Source organism: Sciurus vulgaris, assembly GCF_902686455.1.
Source record: "Sciurus vulgaris genome assembly, chromosome: 17".
Classification (NCBI taxonomy): Eukaryota; Metazoa; Chordata; class Mammalia; order Rodentia; family Sciuridae; genus Sciurus; species Sciurus vulgaris.
Window position 1 is genome coordinate 35,590,015 of NC_136478.1, and position 27,326 is coordinate 35,617,340.

The following is a 27,326-nucleotide window of genomic DNA, read 5'->3' on the forward strand; positions in this document are numbered from 1 at the left end:
AGCTACACTGGGCCTGGTGGTACACACCCATAAGCCCAGCGACTCAGGAGGCTGAGGCAGGAGGATCCCAATTTCAAAACCAGCCTCAGTAACTTAATGAGACCCTAAACAACTTGGCAAGACTCTGTCTCAACATAAAAAATAAAAAGGGCTGGGCTATAGATCAGTGGTAAATCACCCCTGGGTTTAATCCTAGCACACAAAAAAAGAGGTAGCTAACACTATTCCTACATTTTTGTCATTATCAGGTATACATCTGACCCTCTTGAACTCCACTTGATTCACCCCAGATCATCTATCTCTTCAAGGCCCCTTCTTCATTTCTGTGGCTACTTCTCCAGTTCAGGCCTTCATGTCTTGTCTGGATAGACCTGTTCTTGTTTGTCTTCTCCCCATTAGTCTTTTTGTCCCCCCTGTCAATTCCATTAAGTCTTGGACACACCATTCTTTTGGGTGATTGTCCCTTTTTGAATATTCCTTCTGCTTGGAAAGTCTTTCCTTCTTCATGTGGAAAACTCCCACCCCTTAGCCCACACCTAGTTAAAACAGCCTCAGTGAATCCTTTCTTGACTTCACCAGCCTAATTAGTATTGTTTTAGGACACTTGGGTAACTTGCCCACAAAGCTCAGCCTTCTCTGAGCCCCACTGGCTTCTTTGCACCACAGTCTGGGCTGTATCCCAGGGCTTTATCTCCTCCATCCTCTCCCCTGAGTCCTCTTTCCCCACCCCTCAAAGACAAAAGAAAACAAATACAAAAATCCACAGTGGTGTTCTTTGTTGTTTTGTTTCAGTTCTTGGAACAGGCAGGCTTCACATCATATAGTGCTTTTCCTCTTCAGGTTCTCCACTTTGCATTGACTCCACTCTGGTTAATTCCTTCTAATCCTTTAGTTCTCTACCTGGTCCCCTGTCCTGTTCACACTTTCTTAGTACTAGGCACCTTTTCTTTTGCTCTTTTTTGTGCCTGAGCCGCAGTGATACATCTAATCTACAGCACTGATTAGCATTTTTTGTCTCCTACTAGCTAAATGTATTATGTAAATGCAGGGACAGTGGTTCTGTAGTCTCAGAACCTTCTATGGGGACTTCCTCATTAGAGGAAGCACATATGACCAAGCACAGTGTACAACAGAACATCTTAGAATCCCTCTGTCAATATGTTGGTGAAGAAATGAATGAGAACACCATCTGTAACTGTTGGACCTACATAAAAGCACCCAAGTCTGCAACTGACTTTTGAGCTTTAGGGACCAACACATTAGTAGTATATAATGCTTGTGGCTAGGAACACCTTTTTAAAAAATCTTCTTTTACTTTCCCAACCTCAAGAAACATTGTTTGGATGTGCTAAAGGTCCCAGATGGAGACAGCAGCTACAATAAACAAAATATTAGGTTAAGGACAGAAGTCCAAGTATCAATACAGGCACAGACCATACAAATATGCTGAGCAGCTTGCATTAGTACCTAAGATAACTGATCTCTGCCTTCAGCTTGTGAGCAGAAACTTGTGTTCTCAAAAAAATCTCTCGTCGAGAGATTTGCTGATTGGGGGGAGGTCGTATATGATGGGGATTCATTGGTTTCTAAAATTTCATATAAGAAGGACTTTCCTTGTTTTCACATTTTTTATAGGTCTTATATAGGAATCAGGGTTTGTAAAGTGGCTTAGGCACTAGCATTTGTTCACTGCATCCATCAAAGAATCGTTATGTTTTCTTTTCTTTCTCCTTCTTTTTTAAAATTTACTTCAAGCAGCACACCACATAGTTCCTAAATGGGAACTTCTAGATGAGTGAGGACGCAAAGGAAAAGGTGAGCTTCCCACTTCACTTTTTAGTTAAATAAGCGTTTAAAAATAGGTCCTGCTTTTGCTGAAGATCCTCTCAAAACAAGAGGCTTGGACCTCTTCTCCTAAGGAAGTGGGGTCGGTGGCCAGGGCAGCCGGTCTCTGCTTTCGGAAAGAAGGGAGTTTAAGGGCTCATGGAGGCGCTGTTAAAAACGAGTCAACACAACTGGAAGAGCCATAAATAGCAACCGGCAGCCTTGTCTGGGTCCGGGGCCGCGTCCGGGATGCCACTGGCGCAAGACTAAACCTGCGGACCGGGAAGGAGGTCGCTGGGACCCGGGAAACAAAGCGCAGCCAGGGGCGAGGAAGGAACGGCCCCTGACCCGGCAGGCAGGCATGCGAGCTCCCATTTCCCGTAGCCGGTACGGTTGTGGAGAAAAGCGTTACGTGCCAGAATTTGCTGAGAGCGGTGTGCGGGCACAGCCACAGTAACCCAAGAGTCGCAGGGCCAACCGCCGCCCTACGAGACTGGCTCCGCGAGGTTCGTACCAGACGCCCGGGCCGCCGCCGGCCGCGCCAGCGCTTCTGCGCCTGCGCGCCCACGGGAGGCCCCGCCCCCTCGGGGCTCCCAGTGCGCGGGGCCGCGCCTCCTCATGGCGGCCGCCGCAGTGTGTGGTATTTAGCGGGAGCGCGCGGCGGGCTCGAGGACGCGCGAAACGGCGGCGGCGGCGGCGGCTAGGGGGGAGCCGTGGCGACCGTGGCGGGGCGCGCTCTCGAGCGGCGGCGGCGGCCCGGGGTGTCCCGTCGGTCTCGGCGCGGGGGAGAGGCGGTGGCGCTGCCCGCGGTGGCAGCGGTTGGCGACGGAGCGCGTTTAAGCCAGGACCGGGGTCCGAGGCGCGCTCTCCGCCCACAGGTAAGTGGGGCCCGGCCTGGAGGGAGGAGCCGACCGTGAGGGGCTCTCCGGGAGGAGGGTTCCCAGACCCGGTAATGGCGGCGGGGAGGCCCGGCCTGGCCGGGTCGGGTCCCACGGTCAGGGCCGAGACGGGGGCAGTCCCCGGCGCGGCGGCGCCTTTGTCTCGGCCGGAGCCCGGCCGCCCGACCGCCGAGCGCCGCCCCCCGCCCCTCCCCTGCCCGCCGCTGCCGCCGCTCGCCCCCGCCCCCGCCCCCTGCGCCCCGGGCCCGGCGGGGCCGCGGTTGGGGTGGGCCCGGCGCGGCGGGGCGGCGGGCTGGGGAAGGGCCTCGACGGCGTCCCGGCCCCCGCGCGCCTGGAGGCAGGCTGGGCCGGGGGAGGCGCCCGGCGCGCCCCGCGCCCTGGTGCCGGCCTTTGTTGTGGAGGGTCCCGGGGTGTGCGGCCAACATGGCGGAGGTCAGCTGAGTGCGGGCAGCCGCCGGCCCTTCCTCCAGCCCCTCCCCGCTGCGCCCCGAGGCTGGGGCCGCGCGGGGCGCCGCGGCCGTCCTTGGTCTTCGCTCCTTGCCCCCGACCCCGGGCCGGTGCCGTGCCGGTGGTGCTGCGTTCTGCCTTTCGCTCCGCCTGAGCCTTCATTGTGCAGTGGGAAGAATGCAGCCTCCTCCCTTGTTTATGTCATTAGGAGAGCGCGTGAACGACTTGCTAAGGCAGCTTTTTATTATAATTCCTTTTCCTAGGCTTCCTTCGTCGAGCTGTGGGGTCCTTTCTCGACTCTTCCAGATGTATAACTTAGGAATGTTGATAACCTGAACCATATCCATTCTCCGGTTTTTCTTTGCTCTCTTCCTGGAAAGATGCAGAATGTGTGTGTTCTGACATTCAAAAAAGTCCCAATTTGTGTTAGGAAAACCAGTTTGTGTAGTTGATTTGTCAAAGTCAGGAACGTGGATATTAGAACTGTGGTTTGTCCATTCCTTAGCAGTTGAACATTCACCATTTCTTGGGGCTCTCAGGGGTAAATTGTTAACTCTTCATAAGTTAAGTGTTGGGAACACTGGCTTTGAAGTCAGATTGTCCCCTTTGATCCCAGTCCTGTCCCACCGGTTTGTGACCTTGGGCAATAAACTTAACCTTTCGTATTTCGTTTTCCTTATCTGCAAAATGGGTGTAATGACAGTATTTCAAGCATTGTTGAGAATTGAGATGAAAATAGCTCAAGTGCTTAGATCATTGGTAGGCCCATAGTATGTGCTCAACAAATGCTTAATGCTAGGGCTGTTGTTTGATAACTAAAGAGGTTAGGGATGCCTGTAATCCTAGTGTCTGGGGATGTTGAGGCAGCAGGATGGCAAGTTCGAGTTAACCTCAGCAATTTAGCAAGGCCATATGTGGCTCAGTGGTAAAACCTCTGGATTCAGTCCTCAGTACCAAAAATAAGTAAATAAATAAATAAATAGGTTATCTAAATAAATAAATAGGTTTGATGGATATGTTGGAAGTGCATAGACTGGAATTTGTGAAATCATGTTATAAATCATTAGTATTGGGTTTTTCTCTGTATTTTGTCGAGAAGGAGATTTTAATGGTCAGTTGATATACCTTCTGAGATGATTTTGGATATTGCATGGTGGCAGATTTGAATGGATTTTGTAGGGTCTGGAATTTAGAAAGTCAAGTTGATTAAAATTGAAGTTTCCGTTTAGCAGTTTTAAATTTATGGATCAGTTCACCTTCATAGGCTTTAGTTAACTTACTTGGAAAAGTGGAACATTGAGTCCCTTTAATTGAGCATTAGGTGTCTATGGTGTCACTGTCTTCTTTAGAAGATACTGAAGAGCAAAGTGTAAAGTGACAAATGTAATGGTTAACTTTTTTTTTTTGTAATGGAAATTGAATCCAGGGGTGTTTTGCCATTGAGCTACATCCCCAACCCCCTTTGTTTTTTATTTTGAGACAGGGTCTCTCTAAGTTGCTAAGACGGGCCTTGAATTTAAATCCTCCTCTCAGTCTCCTGAGCTGCTGGGATTACAGACGTGTAACTTTATGAGGGAGATATTGGCCCAAAATATGGTGGAAAGGATTTTGGTTAACTGTTAGAACTTTCTGACTGGTAGATTTTGAGACTCAAAGTTGGTTATACAAATTGGTTGTGTACTTTCTCATTCTGTGAATTTAAATAAAGATATGAAATTCTTTAATCTGGAAAGTTAGCTTTTCTGTTCGGAATTGTTTCCCTAGTTTGTACAAAAGTTTTCTTTATATATACTATAGAAATGGTTTAAATGACCCCTTTGACATCTTTCTAGCATAGTTTAGTAACATTTCATATTTTAAACTGAAATACAGTATAATTAATATAGAACTGTTAACTCATGGTGTTTTACAAAATACAAATTTAGAAGCAAATGTAATTCAGTTCACATCTGTTTAATTTACATCTTAATGTCCCTCATCTCAGGAAATTTTTGTTTTTTGTTAATTTTTTTTTTTTTTGTACTGGGGATTGAACCCATAGGCACTTTACTACTGAGCCACATTCCTAACCCTTCTCATTTTGTATTTTGAGAGAGGGTTTCACTAAGTTGTTTAGGACCTAGGTAAATTGCTGAGACTGCCCTTGAACTTGTGATCCCTCCAGCCTCAGCCTCTATAGAGTTGCTGGCATTACAGGTGTGTGCCACCACACCTGGCTCAGGAAATTATTACAGAATTACTGTGGACCTTTCTTACTATGTGATTAAAAAATAATATTAGGGGCTGGGGATATAGCTCAGTTGGTAGCATGCGTACCTTGCATGCACAAGGCCCCTGGGTTCAATCCCCAGCATAATAATAATAATAATAAGAAGAAGAAGTTAAAATTAAAAGATCTCGGTGTGGTGACTTATACCTGTAATCCCAGCTCCTCAGGAGGCTGAGGCAGGAGGCTCAAAAGTTCAGAGGCAGCCTATGAAGCTTAGTGAGAAGACCTTGTTTCAAAATAAAATATAAAAAGGCTTGGGAATATAGCTCAGCCTTCCTGGTTCAGTCCCCAGTACTGTGGGTGGCAGGGGAGTTACAAAGGAAATAACTATCTTTGTTAATAATATGATGAATAGGATTTAATTTTCAGTAAATAAGGTGTTTTGAAACTGATGTTATATAATGAGAGGAAGAAAGTAAATTTAATAACTTTACAAAGCTTTAGGTGACTGTTTACATTGTATTAAATCAGTTTTTTTTTTTTTGTGGGGGGGTCCTGGGGATTGAACTCAGGGGCACTGGACCATTGGGCCACGTCCCCAGCCCTATTTTGTATTTTATTTAGAGACAGGGTCTCACTGAGTTGCTTAGTGCCTTGCTTTTGCTGAGATTGGCTTTGAACTCGAGATCCTCCTGCCTCAGCCTCCTAAGCCTCTGAGATTACAGGTATGTGCCACTGGGTCCAGCGACAATAAATATTCTTAAGAGTAGTTCTTTTAAATAGTATTTCTAGTACATTGTAATGATTTGGTTTTTATGGCTAGGGGTAGAAGAACATCTGATACTACATAGGGCAGAAATTGTTTTTTTATTCCTATATCCTATATTTACTGTTCAATGCAGGACTTCCTACCCTACAACTGTCTATATGCTAATGACTATTAGATTGCTTTTTCAGTTTGGTTCTGGAGGTTGAATCCAGTGGTGCTCTGCCACTGAGCAGCTACATCCCCAGTGTTTTTTGTTTTGTTTGTTTGTTTTTAAATTTGAGACAGGTTCTTCCTAAGTTGCTGAGACCGTCCTTGCACTCGAGATTCTTCTGTCTCAGTCTCCGGAGTTAAAGGGATTTTGGGCAAGCTCCACCACAACTGGCTTATTTCTCTACTGGCTATATTGTAGAACTGTAAATTCTCTTGTACACTTTTTTAAAATTGACTTTCAAGAGTACCTGTAGGTTCATAGCAAATTGAGCGGAATACCAAAGTTTCCCATTTAGTCCCTGCCCCTTTACCAGAGATGGTACATTTATTATAATCATTTAATCTACACTGATACATAATTATTACTCAGCATTTATAGTTTATGATTCACTCTTGGTGGTATACATTTTATGGATTTGGACTAACATAATGAGATGAACACAATTCGTGAAAACATTCAGGTTTTACTGTTCTAAAAATCGCACCTCTTCACCCTTCTAACCACTAATCTTTTTATTGTCATCATAGTTTTGCCTTTTGCAGAATGTTGGAATTGTACAGTGTGTGACCTTTTCAAATTGACTTCTTTCACTTAGCAGTCTGTATTTTAAGTGTCCTTTTTTGTGGTCCTGGAGATTGAACCCAGAGGTGCTGTTCTTTTGAGTTACATCCCAAGCTCTTTTTGAGACAGGGTCTAAGTTGCTGAGGCTGGCCTGAATTTGTGATTCTCCAGCCTCAGCTTATGGAGTTACTGGAATAAAAGGCCTGCATCACTGCACCCAGCCTTCATGTCTTTTTGTTTGGATAGTACTGGGGATTAAACCCTGGGGCATTCTGTCACTGAGCTATGTCCCCAACACATTTTATTTTTATTTTTGAGGCAGGGTTGACCAGGCTGGCCTTGAATTGTGGTCTTCCTGCCTTAAACTCCTGAGTTGCTGGGGTGGAGCTCTCCATGTCTTTACGTGGCTAGAAAACGTATTTAAATGCTGAATAACACTCCATTGTCTAGCTGTACCACAGTTTATTCACCTACTGGAGGACATCTTGGTTGCTTTCAAGTTTTGGCAATTATGAATTACATTGCTGTAAACATCCATGTGCTTTTGTATGGAATTAAGTTTCCAATTCCTTTGGGTAAATGGCAAGGAGTATAATTCCTGGAACATATAATAAAAGTATGTTAAGAAACTGCCAAACTATCTTCCAAAATGACTGTCCCTTTTTGCATTCTCACCAGCAATGAATGAGAATTCCTATTACTCTACATCCTTGCTAGTTTTGACCATTCTTATAGGTGCATTGTGGGATCTTAATTTTTTTTTTAAACTTGCATCCCCCCATGAGGTGTGATGTAGAATACTTTTCACAGATGGCTGTTTGCCATCTGTGTATCTTTGATGTCTGTTAAGGTCATTGCCCAATTTTAAATTGGGTTGGTTATTTTCTTGATGAGTTTTAAGGGTTCTTTGTATATTTTGGATAATAGTCCTTTATCAGATAAATCTTATTGCAAATATTTGTCTAATTATCTCACAGTTAGCATTGCTTCTCTCTCACTCACACTGTCACATCTATATTCAGTCCTTCTCTTTTATCTCTAACTGGTTAGCCTGCTTTTTTTATTCCCTGCAGCCTCCAGTCAGTTCTTTTCTTTGGTTAGGTGATTTTTTTTTTTTTTTTGGCAGTGCTGGGGATTGAACCCAGGGCCTTGTGCTTAGGAGGCAAGCACTCTACCAACTGAGCTATCTCCCCAGCCCTGGTTAGGTGAACGTGACTTAAGAAACTAAGTAGGAAATTCTAGTTCCTTGATGGGGTTAGTAAGTATAGATCCTCTCTTGAGTTGATCTTTCTTGTTCTCCCCCGCCTTTTTTGGACTATATACTTGCAAATCCCTCTCTTCTTCTAAACTCTGTAAGAGCCTAGAACTCTGTAGTTGAGAAACTTTTCCTTAACTCCCTGCCGTGAACTGGGTGCCATCTTTCTGTGTTAACTTAGCACTCTGTTGTTCCTTCTGTAACATGTATACTCCTGAATTGTGATTTTTTTTCTTCTTCTTCTTCTTGACTTCCCTCAATAGATTATAATCTTGGTGATACTTGGTATTGGTCACCCTTGTTTATCTAGAGTTTAGACTTTTTTGGGCACATAATTCTTGCTCAGTAAATAATTACTGAATGACCGACTGGTGCCTTTATACTGTCACTAATATACTTTTCCAGTCTTGTCACCAGCTTTTCCTCTTTTTTTTTGGAACCATGAATTGAACCCAGAGGCACATGACCACTGAGCCATATCCCCAACTCCACCCACTCCCCGCTTTTTTTTTTTTTTTTTTTTTGGTGGTACCACTGATTAAACTCAGGTGCACTCAACCACTGAGCCACATCCCCAGCCCTATTTTAAACATTCTTTAGAGACAGGGTCTTACCGAGTTGCTTAGTGCCTTGCTTTTGCTGAGGTGGCTTTGAACTTGTGATCCTCTTGCTATTTTACATCATCTCATGGGGGGATGCAAATAAAAAACGATAAGATACCACTGTGCCTCTGGGATTACAGGCATGTGCCACCACACCTGATTTCTCTAACCCTCTTTATATATTATTTTGAGACAGGATCTTTCTGAGTTGCTTAGGGCCTTGCTAAGTTGCTGAGGCTGGCCTTGATCCTCCTGCTTCAGCCTCAAGAGTCACTGGGATTACAAAGCATGCACCACCATGCCGGACTAGCTTTTCCTCTTTGCCCTACCTATTCAAACTGGATTCTTCTGTTCTTTGACTATTCCTCTACATTTCTATACCATTACTCATGATTGTATTTAATCTTGCTCATGATTGTATTTAATCTTGCTCATGATTGTATTTAATCTCTCAAATGTCTATCTTTTCTCCTTTGGGCAGATTACTTGACCTCTCTAAGCCTTAGTTTCCATTAGCACATGAACAACTATTAATTATATTGTTGCTCTCCTCACCCCTCAATATCCTAATGTTAAAGTGGCAGTATAATTGAGTGGTTAAGAGGACAGATTCTTTTTTTTTTTTTTTTTTTTTAATTTTTTTTTAGTTGTAGGTAGACACAATACCTTTATTTTATTTGTTTATTTTTATGTAGTACTGGGGATCAGACCCATGCCTCATGTGTGCTACGTGAGCACTCGTTACCATTGAGCCACAACCCCATCCCAAGAGGACAGATTCTTAAGAGCTCGACCCAGATGTGTCTTTGGCTCTGTCTTAAAGTTTGAGACTTTAAGATCCTTGAAAGCAGGGGCACTGCCTACTTTTGTATCTAAAACCACATTGCCTAACACATAGAAAGTGCTGTTTAAATAATGTAAAAACTTGGTTGCAGCCACTTAAGTTCTGGTGAGGAAAGAAAGAAGATAAAATTACAAGCTGTGATGTGTACTATAAAGCAGTCAGTGCTCAAGTAGAGAATGGGAGTGAGAGGGAGACCTGCTGTCTGAGATGGTGACATTTAAAGGAAGATAAAAGAACAGGTAGTTAACTCTTTGAAGAGAAGAGGAAGAGCACCTCATACTGAAGGAACAGACTGGTAAAGACCCTTCAGACTGGAGGAACTTGGACTGTTCTCCAAGAATATTGCTGAAGTAGTTGTATAAGGGTGGAGAAACAGGCAGGTATTAGATCTTGTGGAGTCAAAGTAAGGAATGTGAAACTGTCAAAAAGTTTTAATTAAAGGGTAATGTAATCCACTATTTTTTTTTTTTTAATATTGATTTAGCTGTTCAGAGACTTGACTGATTAGAAGGCTTTTTCTTTAATCACGTAATAGTTGATTATGACCTGAATTAGAGTGGTGGCAGTAAAGATGAAGTGGATGGATTTGAGAATATTTTGGACACAACAGAACTTGCTGATGGATCAGATATGAGAGGTAAGAAAAGGAAGGAATTAGGTTTTCTGGCCAGAGCAACTGTTTGGATCATGGTGCCACTTACCAAGATGGAAAAGACTGGAGGGCGTAATGAGACAGAGGATAGCAGTAAAATTCAGAGTTCTTTTATGTTGGATTTGAGATGTCTATGAGATCTGAAATAATCCAGTGAGGTAAAAGGAAAATCAGGGGCAAGCAGTGTTACAAAAGCCAGATTGTAGATACTGGTGCATGTGTGTGCGCTAAAGGAATGACCATGCAGAGAAAGAAGGAAAGATTTATGTAAGAGAGAAGTGTGAAGTCTTAGAAGAGAAGGGGCAGTGCCCAAGAAGTTCAGGTTCACTGTCATTCAAAAGGGAGGGAAGAAAATGGCAAGTTAGCTAATATGCTTGTTGGTGGGAAGATAAGGTAGTTTTGCTTTGACTTCCATTGTTTTTTCTAAAGGATGTATAGGTGAAGTCTCAGTTGAGAGTATTTAGTTAGACATTAAATGTGGGTACTTTCCTGTGACAGATTAAAAGCATAGTAGAGATAGGTTGAGAATCCTGAAGGGTTAGCTGGTGATGATACTTGATTGGACTGTTCAAGGAGATTCTAGGAGAATACGATGACTGTAAAGACCCTTTGTTTTCTAAATGTCAACTTTTTTGTTAATACTTAGCATAAATACATGTAGAAAAAGCACTCATTTTATGTGTACTCACCTTAATGAATTTTTACAAAGGGAACACACTGTTGTAATCGGCATATCAGATTAAGAAGGCAGAGCATTAGCAGAACAAGAAGTTCCCTTCTTTCTCCATCTAATTACTTGCTGTCCTGCGCCACCCCCCCAAAACCATCTCTTGACTTTCAACACCATAGATTGTTTTTACTTGTTTTTGGACTGTATATGAATGGAACAATACAGTATGTACTCTTTCGTAGCTGTTTCTCTCATTCAACATTTGTGAGATTCAGGGACATTGCTTAGTTTGTCCCTGATAAAGTTACCAGTTGAATGAACCCCATGTCCCAGCAATTCCATGTATTTTTTCCCCTCTTAAATCTTTAGGAACTCTGGGTTGAATGATACAGTAAGGTATGCCTAGGATGATCCTGGCAGAGACCTTTCATTAGCTTTGAGGTTGCCCAAACATGTTGAATTTATTTGTGATTTTTGTTTATACATGTTTGTTTGCTTTGTTATGAATAGGAGGCTTGGAAACATGAACTAGGAGGAGGAAACCTTTAGAGAACTAATCTGTATTTATAAAACAGATATTGCTGGTGAGAAGTCTTAAAAAGAATTCAATGCCAGTGTCTGTCTGTCTGTCTTTCTCTTTCTTACGGTATTGGGGATTGAACCCAGGGCATTGAGCTTGCTTTTCAAGTGCTTTACCATTGAGCTACATCTCTACCCCTTTTTAAATTTTTACTTCAAGACGCAAGTTTCCTAGGCTGACCTTGAACTTGGAATCCTCCTGCCTCAGCCTCTGAAGTAGCTGGGATTACAGGTATGTGCCACCCACACACCTGTGCCTGGTCAATCTTGAATTTTATAGGAGGTATTATACTGTACTTGTTATAATTATCATTGTAGTACCAGATTCTCTACAAACACTACCTAGGGAAGATTACTTGAGTAATTGGTTTCACTAAATGAAATAATCCTCAAATTGTTAAAAACTTGGTGGTTTCTCTCCTTTGAATTTCATCTGCTGCTGCTTTGCATTTGACTGATGCTCAGGCTTAGTAGGTAAGGCAGCTTTAAAGATTTGACAAAGGCTGTGATGTAGCATTGTTTTGGACAACCTCAGCTGTCTTGACACTACATATGTAAGATAATTTCTGCAGACTGTTTTCATTTTGTGGGTAGGCAATCAGACAAATTTCATTTTGTCTTATCTGTAAAATGCTAAATTTAAGATTTGAAAAGTATAAAATGTGCATAAAATATGTAGCTCTTTGTGGTTTTAATGTTTTCTCTAAATATCCAAGAAAAAAGTAGAAGCAGTGCAATCAACATTTGAGTGTGTGTGTGTGTGTGTGTGTGTGTGTGTGTGTGTGTGTGTGTGTTTGATGATGCTGGGGATGGAAACCCAGGGCCTCATGCACACTAGCCTTCTACCACTGAGCTACAACCCCAGCCCTGCAATCAACTCTTCATTTCAGTGTTTTGTTTTGCATAGGAAGTTGCCAGCAATGTAGCAGGAAAATACGGGGACATGATAAAATACACTTTAAAAAATTTAAAGAGGGCTTTTTTGGTATTGGCAATTGAATCCAGGAGTGCTTAACCATAAGCCATATCTGCAGCCTTTTTAATCTAATTTAATTTAATTAATTTATTTTTATTTTGATTCATTGTACACAAATGGGGTACAACTTTCATTTCTCTGGTTGTACATGAAGTAGAGTCACACCGTTTGCGTGATTATACATGTACATATGTTTGTCTCTTCTATTATCTTTTCTTCTCCCCACCCCCTCCCCATCCTTCCTCCATTCTTGGCACCCCTCCCACCCCCAATTATGTATCATCATCCACTTACCAGAGAAATCATTCGGCCTTTGGTTTTTTGGGATTGGCTTATTTCATTTTATTTTTAAAAAATCTTGAGACAGAGTCTCCTCCCTAAATTGCTTGGGTGTCTTGCTAAGACTTGCCTTGATCTTGGATTCCTTCTGCCTCAGCCTCCAGAGTTGCTGCATGAATTACAGGCGAGCACCACCATGCCAAGCTTAAATAAAATCCTTTTTTATTACCAATCTTATGTTTTATGACTATTTGAGAAATACAGAAATGGGCATCTGTTCCCCAGCATCATTTGTGATCTGATTTTTGAAAAGTAGCCATTATAGGCATTTGTAACCTGTTTGTGTGTTTTTCTTTTTTTTCTTTCAGCTATAGGTATGTTAAGATTAATTGCTTTGATCTGACTTACATTCATATAGGTATTTTCCCATTAAATGATTGTCACCTGTTAGTAACTGTTTTGTGTTTGAACCGGGAAATTCCCAATGTCGAAGCTTGTGCTTACAATCTAACTTGCAGTTCTTGATATTCTTTGTGTCTGTAGTTTGGTGGTTCCATATCTTGGTTTCTGATTCTCCTCTTATATTACAGCATTTTAAACCTTTAAAGTACATTCTACAATTTAGATGTCATTTTAGTTTCTTTTCTGTTTTGTTACATCATATATAGCGTGCATAGATATGTAAAGATAGGTTTATCAATTGGTATATCTATTTTTTATTTTAACATAAATAGAATTGTAATCTGTATATTCTGAGACTTTTTTTCCCTAGTCCACCCACATTTTATTATTACTGTTTTAGGGGTGTGGTGCTGGAGATTGAATCTAGGGCCCATGCTCAGTAAGCACTGTCATTTCCTTACTAATGCATGCAGTTTGTGACATTTCTCATACGAAATTTTTGAGCTTTTTTATGTGCACAGAGTTTAGAATCAATAATTGCAGATTTTTTTAAAAGAAAAGTTCCTTGCCCTTATTCCTTTCTAGATACCCCTTTTCAGAAGCAACTTTTACCTTTCAGTTGATTATTTTTGCATTAAACTTCTTTGTCACTGAACCACGTGGTAAACTAGGATTACCCTTTTCCCTGCCCTGCTTAATTTGTATTTCTTACAACTAGTGCTTTCTTTTTTCTTTTTCTTCTTCCTTCTTCGTTTTGTAGTGCTTACTCTTAATTACTACCCCACATTCATTCCCACCTGTCTACATGTTCATTCAGTTTGTTTGCAGGCCTTAGGTTGCCATCTTCCTCTAAAGTTGCATAAAGTTGTCATTATATTTAGTATTCCTTGAGTTTTAGTCTTCTGTTTATTGTGACTTCTATTCTTTTTCTTAATTCCTTCCCTTGTATTTGAAGAGCACATCCACCAGGTGCTTCCTGAGAACATATCTAGGGGAGGTAATGCTTTGAAACTTTGCATCATTATTTTGCTCTCAGCACTTAAGGATAATTTGATTTGGTGTAGAATTTTAGGATGATAATTATTTTGAGAGTTTTAAAAAAATATTGCTATATTTTTTGTAACTTTCAGTGTTGCTGTTTAAAAGTCCAAAATTCTTTTGCTTTCTATTTATTCATTTAACAGGTATTTAATTTTTTTTATTGTAAACAAATGGGATACATGTTGTTTCTCTATTTGTACATGGAATCGAGGCATACCATTTGTGTAATCATAAATTTACATATGGTAATGTTGTTTGATTCATTCTGTTATTTTTTCCCTTCCCCCCACCTCTCCCACCCCTCTTTTCCCTCTATACAGTCCTTCCTCCATTTTTACCACCCTCCTTATCCCTAATGCTAACCCCTCCCACCCCCCCATTATATGTCCTCATCCGCTTATCAGCAAGATCATTCGTCCTTTAGTTTTTTGAGATTGGCTTATCTCACTTAGCATGATATTCTCCAATTTCATCCATTTGCCTGCACATGCCATAATTTTATCATTCTTCATGGCAAAGTAATATTCCATTGTATATATATGCCACAGTTTCTTTATCCATTCATCAACTGAAGGGCATCTAGGTTGGTTCCACAATCTGGCTATAGTGAATTGAGCAGCTATGGACATTGATGTGGCTGTATCTCTGTAGTACACTGATTTTAAGTCCTTTGCGTATAGGCCAAGGAGTGGGATAGCTGGGTCAAATGGTGGTTCCATTCCAAGCTTTCTGAGGAATCTCCATACTGCTTTCCAGAGTGGCTACACTAATTTGCAGCCCCACCAGCAATGTATGAGTGTATCTTTTTCCCCACATCCTCGCCAACAACTATTGTTGCTTGTGTTCTTGATAATTGCCATTCTAATTGAGGTGAGATGAAATCTTAGTGTAGTTTTGATTTGCATTTCTCTTATTACTAGAGATGTTGAACATTTTTTCATGTATCTTAACAGGTGTTTATTGATTGCCAGACATTGTTTTAAGTATTTGGAATGCATCATTGTTGAACCATCTTCCAAGTGATAGTGCAAGGAGCAGGGGGACCTATAACAACAGACATGAAAATTAATAAGTAAATTGTGTATCCTATGAGAATGTAATCCATGCAGGGGGAGGGAGTAGAGACAGGAAGTGGGGAAGGAAGGAAAAAGGAGGAAGGGTGGAATGTGCAAAGATTAGCGATTGCATAATGGAGGGGTCTCTAGGTAGGGCACAGTTTGCTATTTTAAATAGAAGTATAGGATAGGTCTCAGTGAGAAACCAATGTATAAATCAAAGATTTGAAGGAAGTGAGGGAGATGGCCACATGTATATCCAGGAGAAAAGTATTTTAAGGCAGAGACCCAAAGAAGTAAACTAGTATTGGTCAAGGAACAAGGAGGACAGTGCAGTGGGTAGAAAGGAAAGAATGGGAGATAGATTATTTAGAAGTACTTAACCATATTGTGTAGGGCCTTGTGATTTCTAGGTTTTAACTTTTACTTTGATAGGGGTAGCCAGTGAAAAGTGTACTGCAAAGTAGTGATATAATCGATAAAAATTTGAATTGGATTTGAACATATTAGGGCATGAGGGTGGGAGACAAATGGAGTTAGGAAGATATTGTAATAATCTGGGTAAGAGATAAAGGTGACTTGAACTAGATGGTAGTAGGAGGGATGGTGTGGAGTCATTGCATTCTGAATGTATTTTTAAGGGAGGGACAGTACAAATTCCTGGTTGATTTAGATTTATGATGTGAAAGAGAAGAGCCAAGGATGACTTCAAGGCCTTTAACTGGAGTAACTGGCAGGATGTGGTTGCTGTCATTTGAAAAGAGGAAAGCTAGGGTAGAGGGTCTTTGATATAGTTCAACTCTGGTCCTTCCCTGTCTGAGGCTTAGGACAGATCCTGGAGAGTTTTTTTTTTGGGGGGGGGGGGAGTTTTCTTTAAACTTGAGGGAAAAAATAAATAAGTTCTTGGCATGTTGGTGGAATTAAAAACTATTAAGACTAGAGCCTGGCACCTATAATCTCAGTGGGGCTAAGGTGGGAGGATCTGGAGTTTGAGGCCAGCCTGGGCAACTTAGTGAGAACCCTGTATTTAAATAAAATAATAATAAAGAGCTGGGAATGTGTCTTAGTGATAGAGTGCTCTAGGGTTCAATTCCTAGTACCATGGGTGTGTGTGTGGGGGGGTGAAGACTGAATGGGATCATCTGAATCACCAGTGTAGATAAGAAAACTACATTGGTAACTCCCACTTTCAAGAGTTTTCAGAAAACAGGAATCGGAGGAGGCTGAGAAGGACTGGTGAGTCATTGAACAAAATTTATTAGGTAGGAACCAGTGATGTATCAGCTCTGAGAGATATTGCTGACAGTTTAAAACTGGAAAGTTAAATATAAATAAAACTACAAAGCCATTGCAAGTCAAATTACTGATTTATTAAAACTGAATGATGTCAGCTGAATTTAAATCTTTAGACAAGTTACGTAACTGATTTAAGGCTATGGAACTGACCATATGCAGGCTCTTTTGGAGTTAAGCAGACCTAAATTGCTCTGTTTGGTGTGAATATAATGCACTTTTTTCCCCCACATAAATGCCATGATGTCCTTTGGGCTTTGCTTCACATATTCACATATTAGGTCCACCATGATTTTTTTCTTTAACCTGCTATAAGTGGAGTGCTATAGTACCAACTTGGGATCATTGTGACCATAAATTTGAATAGTGGCATTCAGTTATATGACTAGCAGGTGGATTTAGATAGTTCAGATGGTACTGTTTTTTTTTTTTTTTAAAGATTAAAACAGAAAGATAAAACAAATTTTTTGAAAAACTTTATTTATTTTGTGGTACTGTGGCTTGAACGTAAGGTAATTTGCCATTCCATTGAACTCCATTCCCAACCCTTTTTATCTTTCATTTTGAGACAGGATATTACTAAGTTGCTGAGGCTGGCCTTGAATTTTCAATCCTCATGCTTCAGCCTTCTGACTTGCTGTGATGACAGGTGTATGCCACCATGCCCCGCTTTTATTGTATTTTAAACATTAAATTTTGTAGAAAAATGTGAACTCCTAGAGAATAGTATGTTAGTTTGAAGAAAATTAGTATATAAGTTGTTAATTCATGTGCGAAATCATACTTAGTTGAAACAGCTGAAATGTTTTGGTTAGACTTTCAGATATAATGTTTACATAAAGATTATAACTGTTTCAGCTGCATATAATTTTAATGTCTCCAGGACCTTTTAAATGTTATTTCTTTCTGAGAAATTCCATTACTTCCATTTTACTAGTAAAGAGCCACCAGTCATAAAATGTTAGACTCTCTCATGTGACTTTTTATCCTGATTCCTTAACTTTGTCTCCCAAGCAGAATTTTCTTTTATGTTTAACTTAGTATTATTAATTGTAGGTTACTACCAGTTTTGATCTGCTAAGGGATTTATGTTTAACTTATTTTTATTAATTGTAGGTTACTACCAGTTTTGATCTGCTGAGGGATTTTGTCCTGAGTATGTTTATATTCTATCTAGGTGTGTACATGTGTGTAATAACATACTTATTAGATGGAATGCACACTTGCATAGGTCCTATGTTACATTGTAGTACTAGGTACAGTATATTTTATGAGTAAGGTTTATAAAGCATAGCTTGATGCCAGGATGGAGTAAAAGGCCAAGCATGTACAGGAAAGTTTGAGAATTTTGCATTTTGAGGGAATATAAAATATAATCAGGGAAGTAAACTGTTGTAATCCAACTTGGATACAAATAACTAAGTGAATAGTATTTGGATGTTTGAACACCGAAACTTGGTTATATTGAACTAGAGATTGGGTTGTAATTATGGCTGATATAGTTTTAATTTAATTTCAGGTGCCCCAAATTTTTTAAATTATTAAAGGATTTTTATAATGTGATATAAAATAAAAAGGTTAGAAAGACCTATTTGGCCGTCCTCTTCTTTTGTTCCTCTTACTTGACTTTTTGGTGCTTTGATTTATTTGATGGTTTAATGACATAGATTGGTATCAGATTCTGTGACTGATTTAAAGAGTTCAGGGAATATTTTTGGCAAATTTTTGTGTTGAAAATATGTGTTGGATGCTAAACTAAATGTTTTTACCAGGGTGAGGAGAGTATGCATACTGTTTTTAGGGTTATTTTAAAGAAGAGGAGATTTAGAGACAAGACAGATAACATGACTCTGCTTTTATTCTTCATTTTTCTGATTTTCAATTTCTTCATTTGTAAAATGAGTATATAATTTACCTTATGAAGATTAAATAGTGTGTTTGAAGCTGCTGGCATAGTGCATTACTGGTCTATAGGTACCAATTAATAAGCTTTTTTCGTAGAGAACGTGTGACCTTTATCTCTTTTTCAGATACAATCTCAGATTGAGGTTATGCTCCCATATAGAATCTCTTTCCACAGTAGATTGAAATAACAGTTTTCAGTATAATCCTGTTGTTTATGATCCAGATCTTATTTAATAAGATTCAGGGCAGGTTTTCTGGTGTGGCTCTGTAAACTCACTTTTTAACAATATACTAAATGATCACATATTTGATCTCCAAAATCTGTTGTTGTTGGTAGTCTTATTGATTCACAAATGAGAAACTTGAGATTCCAGAGATTATAATTTTGGCTTGATATAAAAATATTAGTAAGATCGTGGACTGGGCCAGGACAATGTGTCCATGGTCCCTTCTGAATCCTGGGTGGCAGACATCCCCTTATTGGCAGGGTTATGTATACAGTGAGGGTATCAGGGCCTTTGACCTCCACTTCTCCTCCAAGGGAGGAAGCGGGCACTAATGGGTTCAGTCAGGCAGTGAGGCCACATAGCACCTCCCTTCGGCTTGCTAGATGCTAGGGCATACCTAAGAAGTGAGCACTTGACCTAAGAGTCAAGCACTTTACACAAAAATTGTCATTTAATCTGATTCCTGTAGACTGGCCTGTACTCTCCCTGTACCTACCCCTTCTCCATTTATTTATTTTTTAGTGATACTGGGGATAGAACTCAGGATACTGCGAATGCTAGTTAAGAGCTCCACTACTGAGTTATATCCCCAGCCTTTGTCTTTCTTCATGGAGTCAGGTTTATTGTGTTGTGATTTATGTCCTTTTACATTTTTGAAATTTATTCTCTTTGATTTTTAAGTTTCCACTCATCTTAAGTATACAGTTCAAAGATTTTTGAGAAATGTATGTAACCGTACACTAATCAACATTAATCAAGGGCTATGTGTTTCTGTGATCCCAAAATGTGTTCTGGTGCCCTCTTGTCCTCCCCTGCCCCATTGTGGATCCTTGATAGCCACTGATGTGATTTTTTGTACTTGCAGCTTTGCCATTTCCAGGATAGCAGAATTATGCAGCTTGCAGCTTTGTGTGCCCAACTTCTTTCAAGGTCCCATATTTCTTGTTATTGCAGCAGTTCCCTTGGCAGTGTCTGATTCCCCTTTTTGTACCCACAGACTTTAAGGACAATAATATAGGTATGGGTGGGGATGGGTAAGAGCTAAACGCCAAATTCATGTTTGAGCTTCTGGGTAGTAGCTACATTCTACATTCTCCAAGTATGTAACCAAAAAATGAATTACTATCAAGGAGTTGGTGGGTTTATGGAGCTGTCACAAATATAAGAAATATTTTGAAAACTTAGTAAATATATGTTTATATCAATTTTAAAAATTACCTTTACAGTGATGTTTTACTCTACCAGTATTATCGTCTGAAGTGAATTTTAAGTATCATTTGTGAATTATTTTTAAGGTTTCATCAAACAGCAAATATAGTCTTGTGGTAATGATGAGTTTTAGTTGTGTTCGTGCTTTTTTTTATACTTGGAATTCTTCATATTGTTGTACTTGATTTATTCATTCCTTCCAGAAATGTTTAGTTTCTTGTTGGGTACTGTCCTAAGTGCAGGACAAACAGGGTCTATTTTTATGAAGTTTATATTGTAGGGGTTCAAGGATTCTGGAAGTATTCTAAACCCTTTGAGGGTCAAAACTTTTTTTCACAAGGAGATTTAAGAGTATAGTGGAATTTCCCAGAGGCTACATGACATACGATTGCAATAGACTAAATGCAGAGAAGCAAATAATGAAAATGCAATTGTATTTCCTTAAGTCAGACATTTAAGAAATTTGTAAATATGTAAAACATTAACACTTTCCTTGCTATCATGAGAAGTAGTTATTTTTTCATAAACATTTAACATGTAGTGGGCATTTACATGTTATATAAAAGGTAAGGGTTATTTAAAAAATGTTTTTTAAATTTTTTGACTTAAATTTCTAATACAAGTACCCATACATGTAAAATACATAAAAGATCTTTGGGGTACTCAGTAATTTTCAAAAAGAGTTACCTGACAAAGGCAAATCAAAAAAGTAATTTTAGCAAAATCAGATTAATGAATTAAAACTCAGTTTCTCTTAAAATACAAAGCAAAAAACGAAGGTGGAAATTGTGAGAACAAAAATATAAGTGACTGGTAGATCCAGGGAGAGTTGATGTCAGAATTATAGATGGAAAAGAAACAAAGAACAACTCAATGTCAAGTCTACTGAAGTAAATAATTTGAGCCTTGGAATCTAAAAGACTCACCTAGGAATGTGAGAATATTGAAAGAAGACATACAGATTGATTTTTTTTTTCTTCCTCATCCAAAATGCTTGAATCCAGAAGTGTCTCAGATTTTGGAGTTTCTCTATAGATTTTGGAATATTTGCATAAATTTTACTAGCTAAGTATTCCTAATCTAGAAATCTAAAATGCTCTTAAATTTAAAAATTTTTAAAGCTTCTTATCAATGTTTAAAACATTTTGGATTTCACTAGTTATGGTTAGAGCATGCCTGTAATCCCAGCAGCTCAGGAAGCTAAGAGAGGAGGGTTAAGAGTTCAAAGTCAGCCTCAACAATTTAGCAAGGCCCTGAGTAACTTAGTGAGACCCTGTCTCAAAATAAAATTTGAAAAGGGCTTGGTATGTGGCTCAGTGGTAAAGTGCCCCTGGGTTCAATCCCTGATACCTACATAAATAAATAAATAAATAAATAAATAAATTTTAAGAGTATTTCAGATTTATGGATACTTAACCTGCATCTAGATGTTCTAATGAAAAATTCTCCCAAAGAAAATGTGTTCTACAAGCAATTGGTTGTGTGTGTGTGTGGAGTGGGTGGGTGGGTAAGAGTACCTGAAAAGCAATAAAAATGCTTTATTAGATTTTGCATCTGCATCATAAGCTTGTGCAATTTATGCAAGAGCTTTAGACTGCTAACTCTGAAAACTTTCTCTCTCTCTCCTTTTTTTTTTTTTTTTTTTTTTGGTACCAGGGAATTGAACCCAGAGGTGCTTAACTAATAAGCCACATCCCCAGACCTTTTTTATATTTTATTTAGAAACAGGGTCTCGTGAGTTGTTTTAGGACCTCACTAAGTTGCTGAAGCTGGCTTTGAACTTGAGTCCTCTTGCTACAGCCTCCAGAGCTGCTGGGATTACAGGTGTGCACCACCATGCCCAACCTTAACTCTGAAAACTTTCTTGAGATATAATGGTTGTACCAGAAAATGGTAAAAGTTTTGTCCTGGTAGGTAGGAAAGGAAATTTTTTTACTATATTAGTTCCCCTGTATCTGTGGTTTCAGTTTCTGAAATTACAGTTAACTGTGGTCAACTGTAGTCCAAAAATATTAAATGGAAAATTACAGAAGTAATTTTACATAGTACATGATGTAATCTTGTTGTCCTCTTTGTCTAGTGTATCTGACACTGTATATGCTAGCCACCCATTAGTCACTTAGTAGCCATATCAGTTGTCAGATAGACTGATCACATAGTTCTCCCTGGATCACAGTGTCCAAGTAAGCCCAGAGTGCAAGAATACTAATGATAGTGGTTCATATATGTCAAAGAGAGACTGTAAAGTGCTTTCTTTAAGCAAAAAAGTGGAAGTTCTTAAGAAAAAATTTATATGCCAAGATTAGGATATATAATAAATTGTTGTTAATCTCTTATTGTGCTTAAGTTAAAAATTAAACTTGGTCATAGCTATTTATGTAGAGGGGGGAAAATGCAGGTTTCAGTACAATCTGCAGTTTCAAAGGGCCATGGTAGGTTTTGCAATGTATTACCCATGGATAAGGTGGACTTACTGTATTAACCAGTTATTGTTTTTTCAGGTACTGGGGATTGAACCCAGGGGTACTTACCACTGAGCTACATCCTAGCCTTTTTTTATTTTTTTATTTTGAGACATGGTCTCACTAAGTAGCTTAGGGCCTCACTAAGTTGCGGAGGTTTAGCCTTGAACTTGTGATCCTCCTTCCTCAGTCTCTGGAGTCACTGGGATTACAGTTGTGTGCCACAATGCCTGGCCTTACTGTATTAACATGTTAAAGGGTTATAATTTTCTTGGGGAATGTTAGTGTAGTGCTTTCATTCTTGATGTTATTGTAGATTAAATTCATAATAAAAATACAAGGATAATAGCTGGTAAAATAGAAATTGGGAATTAAACCAATGCTGTCTTGTAAACCAACTTTCTTTCCTTCCTTCCCTCCATCCCCCCCTCCTTCCCTCCCTTTTTGTACTAAGGATTGAACCCAGGAGTGAGGGAACTATATCCCTACTCCTTTTTATTTTTTGTTTTGAGACAGGGTCTTTCTGAGTTTCTGAGTTTCTGAGACTGTCCTTCAACTTGGGATACTCCTGCCTCAGTCTCCCAAGTTGCTGGAATTACAGGCATGTGTCCCTGTGTCTAGTTTGTCCAGTATTACTTATTTGATAATGTTAGTTACTTTAGCCATTCTTTGGAACTACTAGTATTAAAGTTTGAAGAATATATTAGGTTAATGGCAAATTTTTCTCCTTTGGCCTATGAAAGGCAATGGGGTGCAGGGGGTTGGGGACACAAGGTGATAATTTACATATATTTTTTAGTCTGTTCTTAGTATCCCGTTGACAAGACCCGACCAATTGATATAAGAAGGAACTGCTATCATGTGGTGTTTAGCAGGGATCTCTTAAAACGTATAACTTCTTCTTATCTCCATCCCTCCAAAAAGAAAGGATGACTATACCTCCTTTACAGAGAAAATGGAAAAGTGTCTGATAGAATCTTTGATCTATAATCTAAGCTAGACATACTTTGTCTCCTCTGATCTATGGAAGAAGTTCCCTCTTCTAAGTCCAGGCCCTCATAAGTTTAAAAATCTTCACCTTACCAAGAACTTGCTCACATTTCAGTCTCTTCCCGGATACTGGGCTCTTAGTAACATTTGCTATATTCTGGTCTCTCCCATTTAAAGAAATAAAAGTCACAAAAGCTTTTCTGGACTTTCTAGCCGTCACCTACACTTCTCTTAACAATCATGCTTCTCAGGTGTTAGCCTCATACAAATCCCTTTCCACCTTTAGTATGACTTCTACCCTATTCATAATTCCAAGGTTGGTTTTGGAGAAGTCACCAGTACCTCCTTCATGTTGCCTGGATTGTTAGTTACTATGCCATTAATTAACTCCTTACCATATGATTTTAAAAAATTTATATAGTTATCTATACCTTGCTGCATATGATAGGAGAAAGCTTTTTTTACCTATTTTACTTTTAAAAACATTTAACCTCAGATGTGATGTGTGGGTGTTCCCACACTTAAAAGGCAGCTCTCTTGCAGACACCAACTGGGTGTCCTGTAATTCAGTTCTGTCATTATCTGCCTGAAGTTAGATCCCACAGGTTAAGCTCTTAGGCCAGTAAGACTGTCACCCATTTCCAATGGCCAACACAAGTTTCAGGTTGTAACCTGGACTTGTGACCAACTATGAATTTTGACTGACAATAAATCGATACTCTCAGGACTCTCTCCTGTAGTGTGATAATTTGCCAGGATGGCTCACACAATTCAGGGAAACACTTTACTTATGTTCACCCATTTGTTTTAAATGATATTATGGAGGATACAACCAACCAGATGGAAGAGATGAATAGGGCAAAGTATGTGAAAGGACACTGAGCTTCCCATGCAGCAAAAAGATGAATAGGACAAGGTATGTGGGAAGGGGCACTGAGTGCCCCATGCAGCACCCTCCAAGTACTATCCAGCAATCTGGAAAGCTAACTGAACCCTCTATTTTTCTATCTGGTAGAAATGGGAACTGCCTAGGGCCTGAAGCATACTCACCACTGAACTACATACCCATTCCCCACCATTCCCAACTCCTTTGAAGTTTGATCCTCTTATCTTGACATCCCAAGTAGCTGGGATTATGAGCAGGCCCCTGCAAACCAGCCTCGTTTTGGATTTTTATGTAGGCTTCAGATGTAAACATGATTGAATAAATCATTGGCCTTTGATCAACTCCTGTCCCCTTTCTGGAGATCAGGATGATGGGTTGAGACTGAAAATTCAGACTTTTGAATGACAAGGTTGTCTTCCGTGGCAACCAGCCTCTATCCGGAGGCTTTCCTGAGCCCCCAACCATCAGTCATCTTATAAGTATACAAAAAGACACTTAACACTTCGAAGAATTACAAGGATTTTAGGGGCTATGTGCCAGAAAAAGGGATGAAGATCACATGTGCATTTATTACAAATCATAGTATCACAGTTGCCAAAGTTTTTAATTATTACATTCTAATTTGAATTATAATGCCCAGTTTAATATTAGTTCTGTATTGAAATGGAGTCATAAACTTTAATCCTTTTACCATAGGAACACCTTTCTTAAATGATTTACTTTGATTAATCACCTGATTGGTATGATTTCTCATTCATTTTCTTAAGATTTAGGGCTCACAGATATATTTGAATTCTTAACATGGTTAAGCATGTCTGCTTTTTGTCTTTTTTCTAATTGCAGGGATAATCCACGTTCCCTGAGGAATCTAATAAAGTGTAATTTATTTTAACATTGCTGTATATGTGTTTTTATGTGTCAGTCTTCTTAAATTCCTGTTTTCTCTTTGTTTTTGAGGTACTACCCTCTCCTGGTTTTCTCTTCCCATGTTGGTTGGTTTTCTTCTTCAGTTCTGTAGGCTTTGCCACTCAGTGTGACCTCCATGTGAACAGCAGCATTGGCCACACCTAGGAGCTTATTAAAAATGTAGACTATCAGGTCTAGCTTCAGACCTACTAAATCAGAGGCTACATTTTAACAGCATCCCTAGATGATTAGTAAGCATAATAATGTTTGAGAACTATTAGACTCTAGAGTCTACTCTTTAATGAAGAATCTCTAAATGTTGGGATTTGCCTTGTTTTAGTCATACTTCTCTGTGACTCCAAATACCATCCTAATCTTCAGTTTTAACCTTTGTATATCAATCTTATTTTTTTTTTTTTGTACTTAAATATTGGACCCTACCCTACCCCTTCCTGTATTTGAAGTGTTTTGATACAGTTCAAATGATGGCTCCTTTTAGAAATCTCACAGGCATCTCAGTCCTATTTTTTATTATTGTTGTTGTTGTTATTATTTTGGTGCTGGGGATTGGACCACTGAACATTTCCAGCTTTTTTTTATCTTTTTATTTTGCGTTTGGGTCTTGATAAGTTTCTGAGGCTAATCTCAAACTTTTGATCCTCCTGTCTCATGCTCCCCAGTAGCTGGGATTATAGGTGTGTTCCACTTATACTTTATTAAGCATATTTCAGTATCTAGCTTAGTGCTTGAGTTTTCAGAATTATCTTTAGGAAAAATGGGTTTTTTAGGAGAAACGCACAATTTTAAAAAATGTCTTACTGCTTTGCTATGGTTTTGGAAACTAAAAATATATTTTATAACAATGTTTGATTTTTAACTTTTGGCATTTAAAACAGCTTGAATCTGTTATTTTTAAAGAGACTTGCCTTGATTTTGTCAGTGTGTGAGAAACAGTTCAGTCTTAAAATAGAAACAGTGTTTAACATTATAACTTAACAAACAATTTTGACACAATTCCTATCACAATGTCAAATAAATATAGAAAAGAACTTTTTCATCAAAAGGCATTCTGGAAAAGGGAAAAAGGCCTAAATGTTGGTTTTTGGTACTGGGGATTGAACCCAGGGGTGCTTAACCACTGAGCCACCATTCCTAAACCCCCCCACCCCCTTTTTTCATAAAGAATGAGTATTTATTTAACTTTTTAACAAAATATAGAAAAGTAAAAACATACCATGTTAGAAAGACCATTTAAGAACACAAAGTTTAATGTATAAGTTAAGTTTTTTACAAATCCATAGTGATTGGTTAGTTGATTGATTGCTTGCTTTTTTTCTTTTTTTTTTTTTTTTTGAGTTTCTAGTGCTTAAACTTAGGGATGCACTACCACTGAGTTACAGGTCACCAGATTTTTCAGTTTTTAAGACAGGGTCTCACTAAGCTAACCCCCTTTTTATATTTTATTTAGAGACGGGTCCTCTCTAAGTTGCTAAGGCTGGCTTTGAACTCATGATCCTCTTACCTCAGCCTCCTGAACCACTGGGATTATAGGCGTGTGCCACCCACCTCACCCTGCAGCCTAAATGTTTTGAATGGAGTTTTATTTAACTCAGATTCCTAATGTACAGATTCCTAATCTGATACCTGTTATTTTTTATTAATGTGTTTTTTCCCTTTCTTCTGGTGGTGGGAATTGAACTCAGGGCCTCTCACATGCTGGGCACGTGCTCTAACACTGAGCTATACCCCCTGCCTTGTAACTTTTTTTTTTTTGGACAGCACTGGGGATTGAACCCAGGGCGTTGTATATGCTATAAGCCTGACTCTGCCATTGAGCCAACCCCAGACTTATCTTTATAAAGCAATTTGTCTCTATAAAGCCTTTGTCTCTTTAAAGGAAATATAACTAAAAATTATCAGTTTCATACTACAGATAACTCATTTATCCCACCCAGTCTTCCTGATTTCTTCTCCCTCTCCCCATGTTCTGTTTGTAACTTGCTTTGCAATATATGGTGATCCTTTTTCCATATTCAACTTCATTTCTCCATTTAAAATGTTCACAGATATTTATAAAAGTTTTTCACATGGAATTGAAAATAAAGAATTTTTTCTATTTCCATTTAAACTTTATAACAAATTAGGCTTAAGTAAAGTAGATATGAGTACTCTT

The 27,326-nt window shown here is 39.3% G+C and overlaps 1 protein-coding gene across 5 annotated transcripts in view; it reads left to right on the plus strand.

Moving 5' to 3' along the window:
• The window catches only part of SIAH1 (siah E3 ubiquitin protein ligase 1), a 96,213-nt gene that overhangs the window by 62,349 nt on the left and 6,538 nt on the right, over positions 1-27,326 (plus strand). The window contains exon 1 of one of the 5 annotated variants that reach the window (XM_079117661.1): positions 2,414-2,702. The exons of 1 other annotated variant lie outside the window; for it this stretch is intronic. Coding sequence is in view for 1 of the 4 variants with exons in the window: in XM_079117658.1 (XP_078973784.1) it covers positions 13,612-13,618 (7 nt within the window). In the remaining 3 variants the exon portion in view is untranslated. Of the gene's footprint in view, positions 1-2,413; positions 2,703-3,024; positions 3,156-12,853; positions 13,196-13,220; positions 13,619-27,326 lie in introns of those variants that run through there. 3 more of the 5 variants (XM_079117655.1, XM_079117660.1, XM_079117658.1) reach the window with 3 other exon arrangements.